Here is a 12929-nt window from a genome sequence, read left to right as displayed (position 1 = left end):
TGTGTATCCTGTCAAATTGGTACTATAGGTTCTATAGAACTCGGTAGCATGGGTCAGAGAAGACAGACACAGTATATGTTCAAAGGTTCAGTATTGTATTGTAGCAACAGGTCACAGTACTATGCAAAGATAGTTCAAGGGTATTGCAGGAAGCAGGCTTCAGTATTACACGGTAAGCAGATATAAGTTCTGGCAACAGGTAGAGTCTGTACGAACCAACTGGCGAGAGTCTGAGGTCCGGGAGCACACAGTCCTAAAGTCCTGAGCCTGGACCAGGCTTCAAGCGGAGAGCAGGCCGCAGAGATGAATGAAGCAGAGCAGATCCGGACAGGAGAGGCGGTCAGGCAGGACGGCAGGTAAGTAACAAACGGGGAATCCCGAGGTATAGAAGAAGCAGGCACAATGCGAGTTCTCCAAGCTTGGCAGCAGGTGAAAATCCAGATACACAAGCACAGGTATAATGTGCTGAGTCCCTTTTGTACACAGCAGGCAGGAAGCAGGAAGAGTCAAACAGGAACAAGATGGCCCCTTGTGAAGCTACTTACTCCATCTTTGATAAGGGCAAAAGTAAGGGCAAAGTCAAACAGAACAGGAACATGGCTCAGAGCCTCACAACTGTATATCTTGAATGATCATCAATAAATGTGAGAAAATATCTCTTCTTCCCAGGAGTCTGAGTGCTCATTGGACCACAGACATTGTGTATATTAAATCTAGTGTCTGTTCTGTTCTTGTTGTACTTCTCTTAGGAAAAGCTTCTCTAGACATTTTCCCTTTGATGCAGCTAGTACATTTCATTATCTGATTACATAGATCAATTGTAATGTCCTCAGCTAGTTGCTTTTGAACTACCTTCCTTATTGCTTCTGGGTCTCTGTGTGCTAGGCGCCTATGCCATACATGAATGCAGTTATTGTGCCTTTCTTCCTGAGCAGTGTACACACACTCTTTGCATTTAAGCCGGTAAAGTTCATTTGTGATTTTTCCTTCTGCTAGTGTGTGGCCCTCTTTTGAGATGATGCAGCTATCATGCTTAAATGTAACTTCATTTCCTTGTTTTGTGAGTTTCTTCACAGATAGTAAATTACTCTCAAGACTAGGCACATAGAGCACATCTTTTTCTGGGATCTTCTTGCTTTGTGTTGGTGAGATTTGGCAATCAATATAACCATCTCCTATACCTTGTGAAGTCATGTACTGACCATTAGCCATAATCACTTTCTCTGACTTACTTTGGTTAAGCTTAGAAAAGAAGTCCCTGTTATTAGTCATGTGACGAGTTGCTCCAGAGTCTATACACCATGCATGCTTTGATGTATTTACACTGACAGTAAATGCAGTTTCAGTATTCACAGAATCATTTTCTGCAGACACAGCACTTTTAATCCTTTGAAGACTGCTTTGCTTTTTCAGCTGATTCATTCTAGCTTTCCAGACTCTGCAGTCGGCTTTCAAATGTCCTGATTTCTTGCAAACAAAACATTCACATGTTTCTTTTAGATGCTTTCTGTTATCATTTAGATTTTGTGTCTGTAAAGCAGATTCTGCATCGCATGTCCTGCTGTTTACACCTTCAGCTTTCCGCTTATATTCATCTATGAGCTTCCCTCTGACATACTCCAATGTAAGCTCATCATCTGGGCGCGCATCTAGTGCGGTTACAAGCGTGTCATAGTTTTCTGGAAGACCACTAAGCAGTAATGCGGCTACATGAAAGTCCTTCAAATCTTCCCCAATGCCTCTCAGGCGTTCTACAATCTCTATAATGCTTGTTATGTAGACCTGCATATCCTGGCCATTCTGTAGTTTAGACTGGTACAATTTTCTCATGAGATAAAGTTTATTGCTTATATTTATCCTCTCATGCACCTCTTGCAGCTGCTCCCACATTTCTCTTGCAGTTTCACTTTTACACACATGCACAATCTGATCATCATCTATACTGAGTGATATGGTACTTTGTGCTTTCTGATCCATCTCTATCCACTCCTGTGATACTGGGTCAGGTTCAGGCTCCTGTGTGTATTTCCACGAACCTTCTCTTATCAGCAGCATTTTCACTTTGAATTTCCAGGATTGATAATTCTGGTTAGTGAGACTTGGTACTGTAAACTTCATGGAGTTGCTGCTGCTGGTGGCCATCTTTGCCGTCTTCCTTTCTTTTCTTTTCTCTGTGCTCTGGGGATCTGGGACTCTAGGACTCTGGGCCCATAACCTGTTAGCAGCGGATTAATCAGCGTAACATCCAGAGTCAGCAACACAGAATGTAGATTTATTCATATCCAGGTTGAACAGCTTACAGCATGAAATGTGATCAGTCTGGTATCTGCTGTGGCTTGCAGCATGGGAGCATTACAACAACAAGGGAAGATGAGGGGGCATCCTGCCTGTTTTGGTTTTTTTTGTCACTGAACTTTGTTAACAATCTCACAATATGCACAATTGTCATGTGGTATACAGTCTATCTAGAGTCTAACGCATGGGTATAATAAGACACATGAGACATAAGCTTCTTAAGCATTTCTTGTATTACTCCATACAAGTAGTGCAGTAGCAGGATAGTTGCAGAGTTAGGCAAACAACCAACGATATTCAGAGTCTATTACTTTCCTGTCAGAAGTAGCTGGCAAGCAGAAGGGTTCTGTGTCCACAAATGGTTCCAAGCAGAGGAGATCCAGGCTTCACAGACCAAGTCACAAACTGGGAATAGAGCTGATTCAGGAGCACAGGTGAATCAGCTGGAGCTGATTAAAAGGACAATTGGCAGGAAACAGGGCAGGGACATCATAGCTGAGTACTCCATGTTATTTGAGGGCAAAGTCACTGCACATGCCAGGAAACAAGATGGCCAACGACAAGCTGAGGACTCCATATTGGTTGAGGGCAAAAGTCAATGCACAGTCCAGGAAACAAGATGGCCGACACACTAAATGCGAAGATAACGGATCTAGCATAAAAGTCCAAAAACATTACAACAATATATAAAACAGTACAGTAGTAGTTGTTGCAATACACACAGATCAATATGCATTATTCCAACACTTCAACCATGTGCAGATCGGTGACGTCTGTCCGGTGATCTCCATCATCCACCACTTCTCCTCCTAGGGACTTTGACTTTAGGACTAAGTTTTTGAGGGTATAAAGGAGGTGAGGTCTCATTATATACAGAATGCTCATCTGTTACCTCTATATCGGTCCGCAGCTCACGTAGACCCTCTATGCCCTGTACAGGTGGGGACGGCCCGGTATATGGCCCCTGAGGTCCTCGAATCCCGGGTGAACCTGGAGGATATGGAGTCGTTCAAGCAGATGGATGTTTACTCCTTGGCTCTGGTGTTGTGGGAGATGGTGTCCCGGTGTGAGGCTGTAGGTGAGTCTGTAGGGGGAGGCTGTAGGTGAGGATGTAGGAGAGGCTGTAGGGGAGGCTGTAGGGGAGGCTGTAGGGGAGTCTGTAGGGGGAGGCTGTAGGGGGAGGCTGTAGGTGAGGATGTAGGAGAGGCTGTAGGGGAGGCTGTAGGGGAGGCTGTAGGTGAGTCTGTAGGGGGAGGCTGTAGGGGAGGCTGCAGGTGAGTCTGTAGGGGAGTCTGTAGGGGAGGCTGTAGGGTGAGACTGTAGGTGAGTCTGTAGGGGGGAGGCTGTAGGTGAGTCTGTAGGGGGAGGCTGTAGGTGAGTCTGTAGGTGTGGATGTAGGAGAGGCTGTAGGTGAGTCTGTAGGGGAGTCTGTAGGGGAGGCTGTAGGTGAGTCTGTAGGTGACTCTAGGTGAGTCTGTAGGTGAGGATGTAGGAGAGGCTGTAGGTGAGGCTGTAGGGGAGGCTGTAGGTGAGGCTGTAGGGGAGGCTGTAGGGGAGTCTGTAGGGGGAGGCTGTAGGGGGAGGCTGTAGGAGGCTGTAGGTGAGTCTGTAGGGGGAGGCTGTAGGTGAGTCTGTAGGGGGAGGCTGTAGGTGAGTCTGTAGGGGAAGCTGTAGGGTGAGGCTGTAGGTGAAGGCTGTAGGTGAGTCTGTAGGTGAGGATGTAGGAGAGGCTGTAGGGAAGGCTGTAGGGGAGGCTGTAGGTGAGTCTGTAGGGGAGGCTGTGGGAGAGGCTGTAGGTGAGGATGTAGGTGAGTCTGTAGGGGGAGTCTGTAGGTGAGTCTGTAGGGGGAGGCTGTATGTGAGTCTGTAGGGGGAGGCTGTAGGTGAGTCTGTAGGGGGAGGCTGTATGTGAGTCTGTAGGGGGAGGCTGTAGGTGAGGCTGTAGGGGAGACTGTAGGGGAGGCTGTAGGAGAGGCTGTAGGTGAGTCTGTAGGGTGAGGCTGCAGGGGGAGGCTGTAGGTGAGGCTGTAGGGGAGACTGTAGGAGAGGCTGTAGGTGAGTCTGTAGGGGAGGCTGTAGGTGAGTCTGTAGGGGGAGGCTGTAGGTGAGTCTGTAGGGGGAGGCTGTAGGAGGCTGTAGGTGAGTCTGTAGGGGAGGCTGTAGGTGAGTCTAGAGGGGAGGCTGTAGGTGAGTCTGTAGGGTGAGTCTGTAGGAGAAGCTGTAGTTGAGTCTGTAGGGGAGGCTGTAGGGTGAGACTGTAGGGGAGGCTGTAGGAGAGGCTGTAGGTGAGTCTGTAGGGGAGGCTGTAGGGGAGGCTGTAGGGTGAGGCTGTAGGGGAGACTAGGTGAGTCTGTAGGGGGATGCTGTAGGTGAGTCTGTAGGGGGAGGCTTAGGTGAGTCTGTAGGGGAGGCTGTAGGGTGAGGCTGTAGGGGGAGGCTGTTAGGTGAGGCTGTAGGGGGAGGCTGTAGGTGAGGCTGTAGGGGAGGCTGTAGGGGAGGCTGTAGGGGAGGCTGTAGGTGAGTCTGTAGGGGGAGGCTGTAGGTGAGTCTATAGGGGAGGCTGTAGGGGGAGGCTGTAGCCGGAGGCTGTAGGGGGAGGCTGTAGGTGAGTCTATAGGGGAGGCTGTGGGGGAGGCTGTAGGGTGAGGCTGTAGGGGAGACTGTAGGGTGAGGCTGTAGGGGAGGCTGTAGGGTGAGGCTGTAGGAGAGGCTGTAGGTGAGTCTGTAGGGGAGGCTGTAGGTGAGTCTGTAGGTGAGTCTGTAGGGGGAGGCTGTAGGTGAGTCTGTAGGGGAGTCTGTAGGAGAGGCTGTAGGGGAGGCTGTAGGGTGAGGCTGTAGGGGAGACTAGGTGAGTCTGTAGGGTGAGACTGTAGGTGAGTGTGTAGGGTGAGGCTGTAGGGGAGGCTGTAGGGTGAGGCTGTAGGGGAGGCTGTAGGATGAGTCTGTAGGTGAGTCTGTAGGGGAGGCTGTAGGTGAGTCTGTAAGAGAGACTGTAGGGGAGGCTGTAGGAGAGGCTGTAGGTGAGTCTGTAGGGGAGGCTGTAGGGTGAGTCTGTAGGGGAGGCTGTAGGGTGAGACTGTAGGTGAGTGTGTAGGGTGAGGCTGTAGGGGAGGCTGTAGGGTGAGGCTGTAGGGGAGGCTGTAGGATGAGTCTGTAGGGGAGTCTGTAGGGGAGGCTGTAGGGGAGACTGTAGGTGAGTCTGTAGCTGAGTCTGTAAGAGAGACTGTAGGGGAGTCTGTAGGGGGAGGCTGTAGGGGAGGCTGTAGGAGAGGCTGTAGGTGAGTCTGTAGGGGAGGCTGTAGGGGAGTCTGTAGGGTGAGGCTGTAGGGGAGGCTGTAGGTGAGTCTGTAGGGGAGGCTGTAGGGTGAGGCTGTAGGTGAGTCTGTAAGAGAGACTGTAGGGGAGTCTGTAGGGTGAGTCTGTAGGTTAGTCTGTAGGAGAGGCTGTAGGGGAGTCTGTAGGTGAGTCTGTAGGGGAGGCTGTAGGGGGAGGCTGTAGGAGAGGCTGTAGGTGAGGCTGTAGGGTGAGTCTGTAGGGTGAGGCTGTAGGGGAGTCTGTAGGGGAGGCTGTAGGAGAGGCTGTAGGGGAGGTTGTAGGGTGAGTCTGTAGGGGAGGTTGTAGGGTGAGTCTGTAGGGGAGTCTGTAGGGTGAGGCTGTAGGTGAGTCTGTAGGAGAGGCTGTAGGTGAGTCTGTAGGAGAGGCTGTAGGGTGAGGCTGTAGGGGAGTCTGTAGGGTGAGGCTGTAGGTGAGTCTGTAGGAGAGGTTGTAGGGTGAGTCTGTAGGGGGAGGCTGTAGGGGAGTCTGTAGGGTGAGGCTGTAGGGGGAGGCTGTAGGAGAGGCTGTAGGTGAGTCTGTAGGGGGAGGCTGTAGGGGAGGTTGTAGGGTGAGGCTGTAGGAGAGGCTGTAGGGTGAGTCTGTAGGGTGAGTCTGTAGGGTGAGTCTGTAGGGGAGTCTGTAGGGTGAGGCTGTAGGTGAGTCTGTAGGGGGAGGCTGTAGGGGAGGTTGTAGGGTGAGGCTGTAGGGGAGTCTGTAGGAGAGGCTGTAGGTGAGTCTGTAGGGTGAGGCTGTAGGGGAGTCTGTAGGAGAGGCTGTAGGTGAGTCTGTAGGGTGAGGCTGTAGGGGAGTCTGTAGGAGAGGCTGTAGGGTGAGGCTGTAGGGGAGTCTGTAGGGGAGTCTGTAGGGTGAGGCTGTAGGGGAGTCTGTAGGGTGAGTCTGTAGGGTGAGTCTGTAGGGTGAGGCTGTAGGGGAGTCTGTAGGAGAGGCTGTAGGTGAGTCTGTAGGGGAGTTTGTAGGGTGAGGCTGTAGGGGAGGTTGTAGGGTGAGGCTGTAGGGGAGGCTCTCGGGATTCCTGATAGTTTTACCATAATCTCCAGCTCTCATGTTTCTCAGCGGATCGTACATTATAATCCAGGGGCTGCCGTTTTCATCTTGAGCAGCGCTCTCCTGCCTTCGACTTTCTAGTTGTCGCCTTGACATGCTGGGAGTTGTAGTCTTTTCAGCAGCAAGAAAGTCCCGGTGTCTGGAGCAAACATTGACAGTAATGGGGAGTGCTCTGGATCTCTGCTGCGACTGACGTCTTAGCGCACCAGCTCCTGCCCTGCGCACTCGGCCCCTGGGATCCTGCGATCTCTCGGTGCTCCCCTGGATGTTGGGGTTCCCCAGGGTTATATGTTAGAGCCTCTCTTCACTCGCTGATGGCACCTGCACCCAGGGGTGTAACTACAAAGTTATGGACCCCTGTGCGAACATTCAAATGGGCCCCCCCCAAAGCCAAAATATTTTCACCACCCCCGGGATAGCCCCCCCTTAGTGAGAATTTGGGTAGAAAATGATTACATTCGTTAGATCTTTGTTAGATCCGGTTTGATCAACCAAAACTAACGTTAGATCACCCCTACAAAATGAGATATTTGCGATCTTTTCCGGGGGGGGCCCTCCCTACTTTGAAATTTGCCGTTTTTTGGATGGATTCTGATAGTTATTGGTTAGATCCGTTTCAGCAGCGGTCCTGAGGTGTAGATGGAGAAGAGGAGGAGGGGTCCAATTGGGGGAGACCAACAGAGAGAGAGTGAAGTGAGGCGGTGGTGAGTGAGTGGGACAATCTGATAGTTCGGTCAGCGAGTCATTCTCGTCCCCCGTGATGCCTACAGGCCGCCTCTCCGCAATCATCGGTGCACACTGCCCCCTTCCTCGCCGCGACACACCGCCAGTGACGTCCTGATGCTGCCCACAACTGGCCCCCGCCGAAGTCACCGCTGCTCAAACGGATCTAACGAATATCTATCAGAATCCATAAAAAAAGGCAAATCTCAGAGTACGGGGGCTTGTTTTTTGCGTAGCAGGTTGTATTTTTCCTTGGCACCACTTTGGAGGGCATATAATGTTTTGTATAACTCTTATTTATTTTTTAGGAGAGGGAACATTTAAAAAAAAATTAATTACGCTAATGTTTTTTGAGTTTTATTTTTAGTTAATTTCCCGTGCGGTAAAAATAGCAGAATAACTTTATTCTCCGGGTCAGGTCGGACACTCCGAAACCAAATTTATGTAATTTTTTTTTTTTTACTACTTTTAAAAAGTAAAACGTTTTTTTTTTTAAATATTGAGAGAGGATTTGGTCTCGCCGCATGCGCAGCCCCGTAGAGCTTTTATTTGTCTGACTACAGAGCTGTGGGATGCCTCATTTTTTGCGGAAGAGTTGTAGTTTTTATTCGGACCAATAAACAGCCCAATGGGGGGGGGGCGGTCCTGTTCTTCTTCTTCTTTCCTCTGAGTTACTTTCCTGGGAGTTTCCAGTCCTTCTATTCTTCAGATACAGCTTTCCTGAATATTTATTGTAAATTATTGGTATTCTATGGGATTAAACATTTGAATACATTTATATCGAGTCACATTAGTAATTTTCTTTGTTTTTTGTATAAGTCACACACCGATAACTCAGGAACTCCGTCTAGATGTTAAAATGTAGGTGTTCTATTTATATTACAGGGATTTCCAGTCCTAAACTTTCCGGTTTCCACTGTTAAGTATCTATCTCTGGAAGGTATGACTTTTACTTGTGTTTTTCACTGTACTAATAAGTACGATTTTTTTTTTGATAATTAAATTGATTAAAAATGAGACCACATGAGGAGTTTTTGTTCAGTCTATGTACAGGCTTTTTTAACCCCTTGATGACCGCCCACTGACTTTTGCCGACGGGGCTAGCCGGGCCTTATTCCTCCACCATAGAGTTTTCACGTCAGGCGGGGAAAGACAGCCCCAGCTAGCCCTGTCGGCAATCGCGGGATCCCAGCTGTCCTACCGTCAGCTGGGATCACAACCCCCAAAAATCAAATATTTTAATATTTATTCCACACGGTAAACACCATAAAAAAAAAAGTCATAATTTCTATTTTTTTCACTGTTTGAGTCACAAAAAAAGGCATAAAACGCGATCAAAAAATCGGATATACCCCAAAATGGTCCGAATAAAAACTACAACTCTTCCGCAAAAAATGAGGCATCCCACAGCTCCGTAGTCAGACAAATAAAAGCTCTACGGGGCTGCGCATGCGGCGAGACCAAATCCTCTCTCAATATTTAAAAAAAAAAAACGTTTTACTTTTTAAAAGTAGTAAAAAAAAATTACATAAATTTGGTATCGGAGTGTCCGACCTGACCCGGAGAATAAAGTTATTCTGCTATTTTTACCGCACGGGAAATTAACTAAAAATAAAACTCAAAAAACATTAGCGTAATTAATTTTTTTTTAAATGTTCCCTCTCCTAAAAAATAAATAAAAGTTATACAAAACATTATATGCCCTCCAAAGTGGTGCCAAGGAAAAATACAACCTGCTACACAAAAAACAAGCCCCCGTACTCTGAGATTTGCCTTTTTTTATGGATTCTGATAGATATTCGTTAGATCCGTTTGAGCAGCGGTGACTTCGGCGGGGGCCAGTTGTGGGCAGCATCAGGACGTCACTGGCGGTGTGTCGCGGCGAGGAAGGGGGGCAGTGTGCACCGATGATTGCGAAGAGGCGGCCTGTAGGCATCACGGGGGACGAGAATGACTCGCTGACCGAACTATCAGATTGTCCCACTCACTCACCACCGCCTCACTTCACTCTCTCTCTGTTGGTCTCCCCCAATTGGACCCCTCCTCCTCTTCTCCATCTACACCTCAGGACCGCTGCTGAAACGGATCTAACCAATAACTATCAGAATCCGTCCAAAAAACGGCAAATTTCAAAGTAGGTGGGCTAACCCGTAGCTAACCCCCCACCTGACACCCCCAATATCTCGGGAACGAAAGGAGATCTAACGTTAATTTTTGCTGATAAAACCGGATCTAACGATTATCTATCAGAATCCATCCAAAAACAGCAAATTTCAAAGTAGGGAGGGCTAGCTACGGGTTAGCCCCCCCCCCCGGGAAAGATCGTAAATATCTCATTTTGTAGGGGTGATCTAACGTTAGTTTTGGTTGATCAAACCGGATCTAACGAATGTAATCATTTTTTACCCAAATTCTCACTAAGGGGGGGCTATCCCGGGGGTGGTGAAAATATTTTCTACCCGATTTCACACTTTCTCTATTCATTTCGCACACAATAGTTTTGTTGCAGTGTTTTATAGTGAAATATTTAAAGGGAATCTGTCACCGTCATCAGGGGCTTATCTGTAATGCCGTATATCTGCCTCCGATGTAACCTGAAGAGAAGAAAAAGGAGGTATATGATACTCACCCCGGCGTCCGGTCCGGCGCCTCCCATCTTCTAGCGATGACATCCTCTTCATTGCTTCATGCAAAGTACTGCAGTGCGCAGGCGCCGGGAAAGGTCAGAGAGGCCCAGCGCCTGCGCACTGCAGGAATCTGCTCTGCCCTCAACAGGACAGATCAGTGCGCCTGCGCAGGAGTGCGACACAAAGCAAGGAACAGGACGGTGTCGTATATGAAGATGGGAGGCGCCGGACCGGACGCCGGGGTGAGTATAATCTAACTCTTTTTCTTATCTTTCAGGTTACATCAGGGGCAGCATTACAGAATGCTGCAGGTAAGCCCCTGATGGCGGTGGCCGCAGCTTATAGGCCAAAAATGAGGTGACAGATTCCCTTTAACCCCTTCGTGACCGGGCCAATTTTTTAAATTCTGGCCAATGTCCCTTTATGTGGTGATAACTGTGGAACACTTCAACAAATCCCAGTGATTTTGAGTCTGTTTTTCGTGGCACATTATAATTTATGATAATGGTAAATTTAGATTGATATGTTTTGTGTTTATTTATAAAAAATATCAGAAACTTGACAAAAATGTAAAAAAAATTGCAATTTTTAAACTTTGAATGATTATCCCTTTAATCCAGATTGTCATACCACAGAAAAACATGAATAAGTAACATCTCCCACATGTCTGTCTTACATCAGTGCTATTTTTAAAACGCTATTTTATTTTATTAGCCTTTTAGGAGGTTTAATAATGCAGCAGTCATTTTTCATTTTTTCAAGGAAATTTACAAAATTCCTTTTTTAGTGACTTATCCAGGTGTGGAGTGACTTTGGGGGTGCTATATATTGGGAAACCCCAAACATGATACCATTTTAAAAACAGCACCCCCTGACATATTGAAAACTGCTGACAGGTAGTTTATTAACCCTTCAGGTGATTTTCAGGAATTAATGCAAAGTGGTATAGCCGGAATGAGAAAAGCATTCGTTTACCACCTAAATGTCGCCGACTTCAGAACCAACGGCTGTAGCCGGAGACTCTAAAGGGCCCTTTACACATAGTGATATCGCTATGTGTGATACCTCCGACCGCCTCTGCCACTGGCTATCGCTGATCACGCGAGATCGGCCTGCTCCATTTCTCGTCGTCGTTTTCCTGCTGGCTCGTCGGTACGAGCGAGCCATGGACACAGGCGGAAGACGGACACCCTCGCCACGTCTGACAGGTGAGTACGACCGCCGAGCGCTGCTGCATCGCTGTGAGATCCGCCTGTGTGGCAGCTCACTAGCGACCATTTAGCGATGCGCCAGCGATCCTGACCGGGTCGTATCGTGGTCGGGATCACTGGTAAATCGCTAAATGTAAAGGGGCCTTAAGGTCACTATTTGGCCATGAACTGCTATGGCAGACATCAGGACCACACAATCCCCATCTCCGTGTGTCAATTAGATTAAAGTGTAAGCCCCCACAATCTATTAACCATTTATTTGATGTAGTCACTTTTGACAGCAGCAACTAAAGCCCCCGTTACACGTAGCAATATCGCTAGCAATATCGCTGTGTCTGATACTTACCTCCGACCGCTCCCCCGCTGCTCATCGCTGATCGTGCGAGAACGTCCTGGACCGTTTCTCGTCGGGCGCTTCCTGCTGGGTTTCCTGTGGCACCGACGAGCGACGCATGGACGCGGGCGGGAGGACGTCAGGATCGCTGCGTCTGACAGGTAAGTAGCGACCCCCGACCCCTGCGATGTCGCTGGTGAGATCTGCCTGTGTGGCAGCTCACTAGCGACCACTTAGCGATGCACCAGCGATCCATATCGTTGTCGGGATCACTGGTGCATCGCTGAGCGTAACGGTACCCTAAGGGGTTAAACAAATATGGATGGTGACAACACTGATCATTTGTGATAAAGCAAGTTGTCACCTGTATGTGGATGATATTCCCTTATATCTCAGATCAGTAAATATACGTATTGGCTGTCATGAAGGGGTTAATATAGGCATAGCTAACAATTACAGTATCTAATATATATATATATAGATTTTTTGAGCCCAGGAATGGATCCGTAACAAGCACAGTGTGTGAATGCAGAATTGTGGAATGCATATTCTCTTGGCTGGGACAGCCAACGTCACGGCATTTCACTGCAATAGTGGATCCGTACAAAACGAGACATTAGCGAAGCACTAGCGTTCCATGTGAATGTAGCCCTACTGTGTGTTGCCTTGAGCACGTCTGTATGATCTCTGTACAGCACAGACATTGAGACATCATAAAGTAATGGAGGTCAGGTCCTTCACTGAAGAAGAGAGACGGTGTGTGTGTGTGTCAGTCACAAACCTTATGTGCCCCGCACTGCCAGTCAGACTAGTGCCACCATACTAGTCAAACACACTGCCACCATGCTGCTCCGGGCCCCCCCTCCTGCTGGCTACTGCTGGTCACATACAGTGGCCCTGCCTGCCACCATGCTGCTCCAGGCCCCTCTCCTGCTGGCTACTACTGGTCACATACAGTGGCCCTGCCTGCCACCATGCTGCTCCAGGCCCCTCTCCTGCTGGCTACTACTGGTCACATACAGTGGCCCTGCCTGCCACCATGCTGCTCCAGGCCCCTCTCCTGCTGGCTACTGCTGGTCACATACAGTGGCCCTGCCTGCCACCATGCTGCTCCGGGCCCCCCCTCCTGCTGGCTACTACTGGTCACATACAGTGGCCCTGCCTGCCACCATGCTGCTCCAGGCCCCTCTCCTGCTGGCTGCTGCTGGTCACATACAGTGGCCCTGCCTGCCACCATGCTGCTCCGGGCCCCCCCTCCTGCTGGCTACTACTGGTCACATACAGTGGCCCTGCCTGCCACCATGCTGCTCCAGGCCCCTCTCCTGCTGGCTGCTGCTGGTCACATACAGAGGCCCTGCC

General features: G+C 49.0%; 1 protein-coding gene across 2 annotated transcripts in view; it reads left to right on the top strand.

Annotated features, from left to right (window-relative positions):
• LOC141054992 (TGF-beta receptor type-2-like) overlaps positions 1 to 12929 on the top strand; it is a 105329-nt gene that overhangs the window by 72265 nt on the left and 20135 nt on the right. For both annotated transcript variants that reach the window (XM_073551919.1, XM_073551920.1), the window contains one exon: positions 3235 to 3373. In XM_073551919.1, the coding sequence (XP_073408020.1) occupies positions 3235 to 3373 (139 nt within the window). The remainder of the gene's footprint in view (positions 1 to 3234; positions 3374 to 12929) is intronic.

The sequence above is a fragment of the Dendrobates tinctorius genome, unplaced genomic scaffold (genome assembly GCF_039654945.1).
Source record: "Dendrobates tinctorius isolate UK_male_01 unplaced genomic scaffold, ASM3965494v1 ptg000182l, whole genome shotgun sequence".
Classification (NCBI taxonomy): Eukaryota; Metazoa; Chordata; class Amphibia; order Anura; family Dendrobatidae; genus Dendrobates; species Dendrobates tinctorius.
The sequence above is the reverse complement of the archived record's forward strand: the minus strand, read 5'-3'. Positions and strand labels throughout refer to the sequence as shown.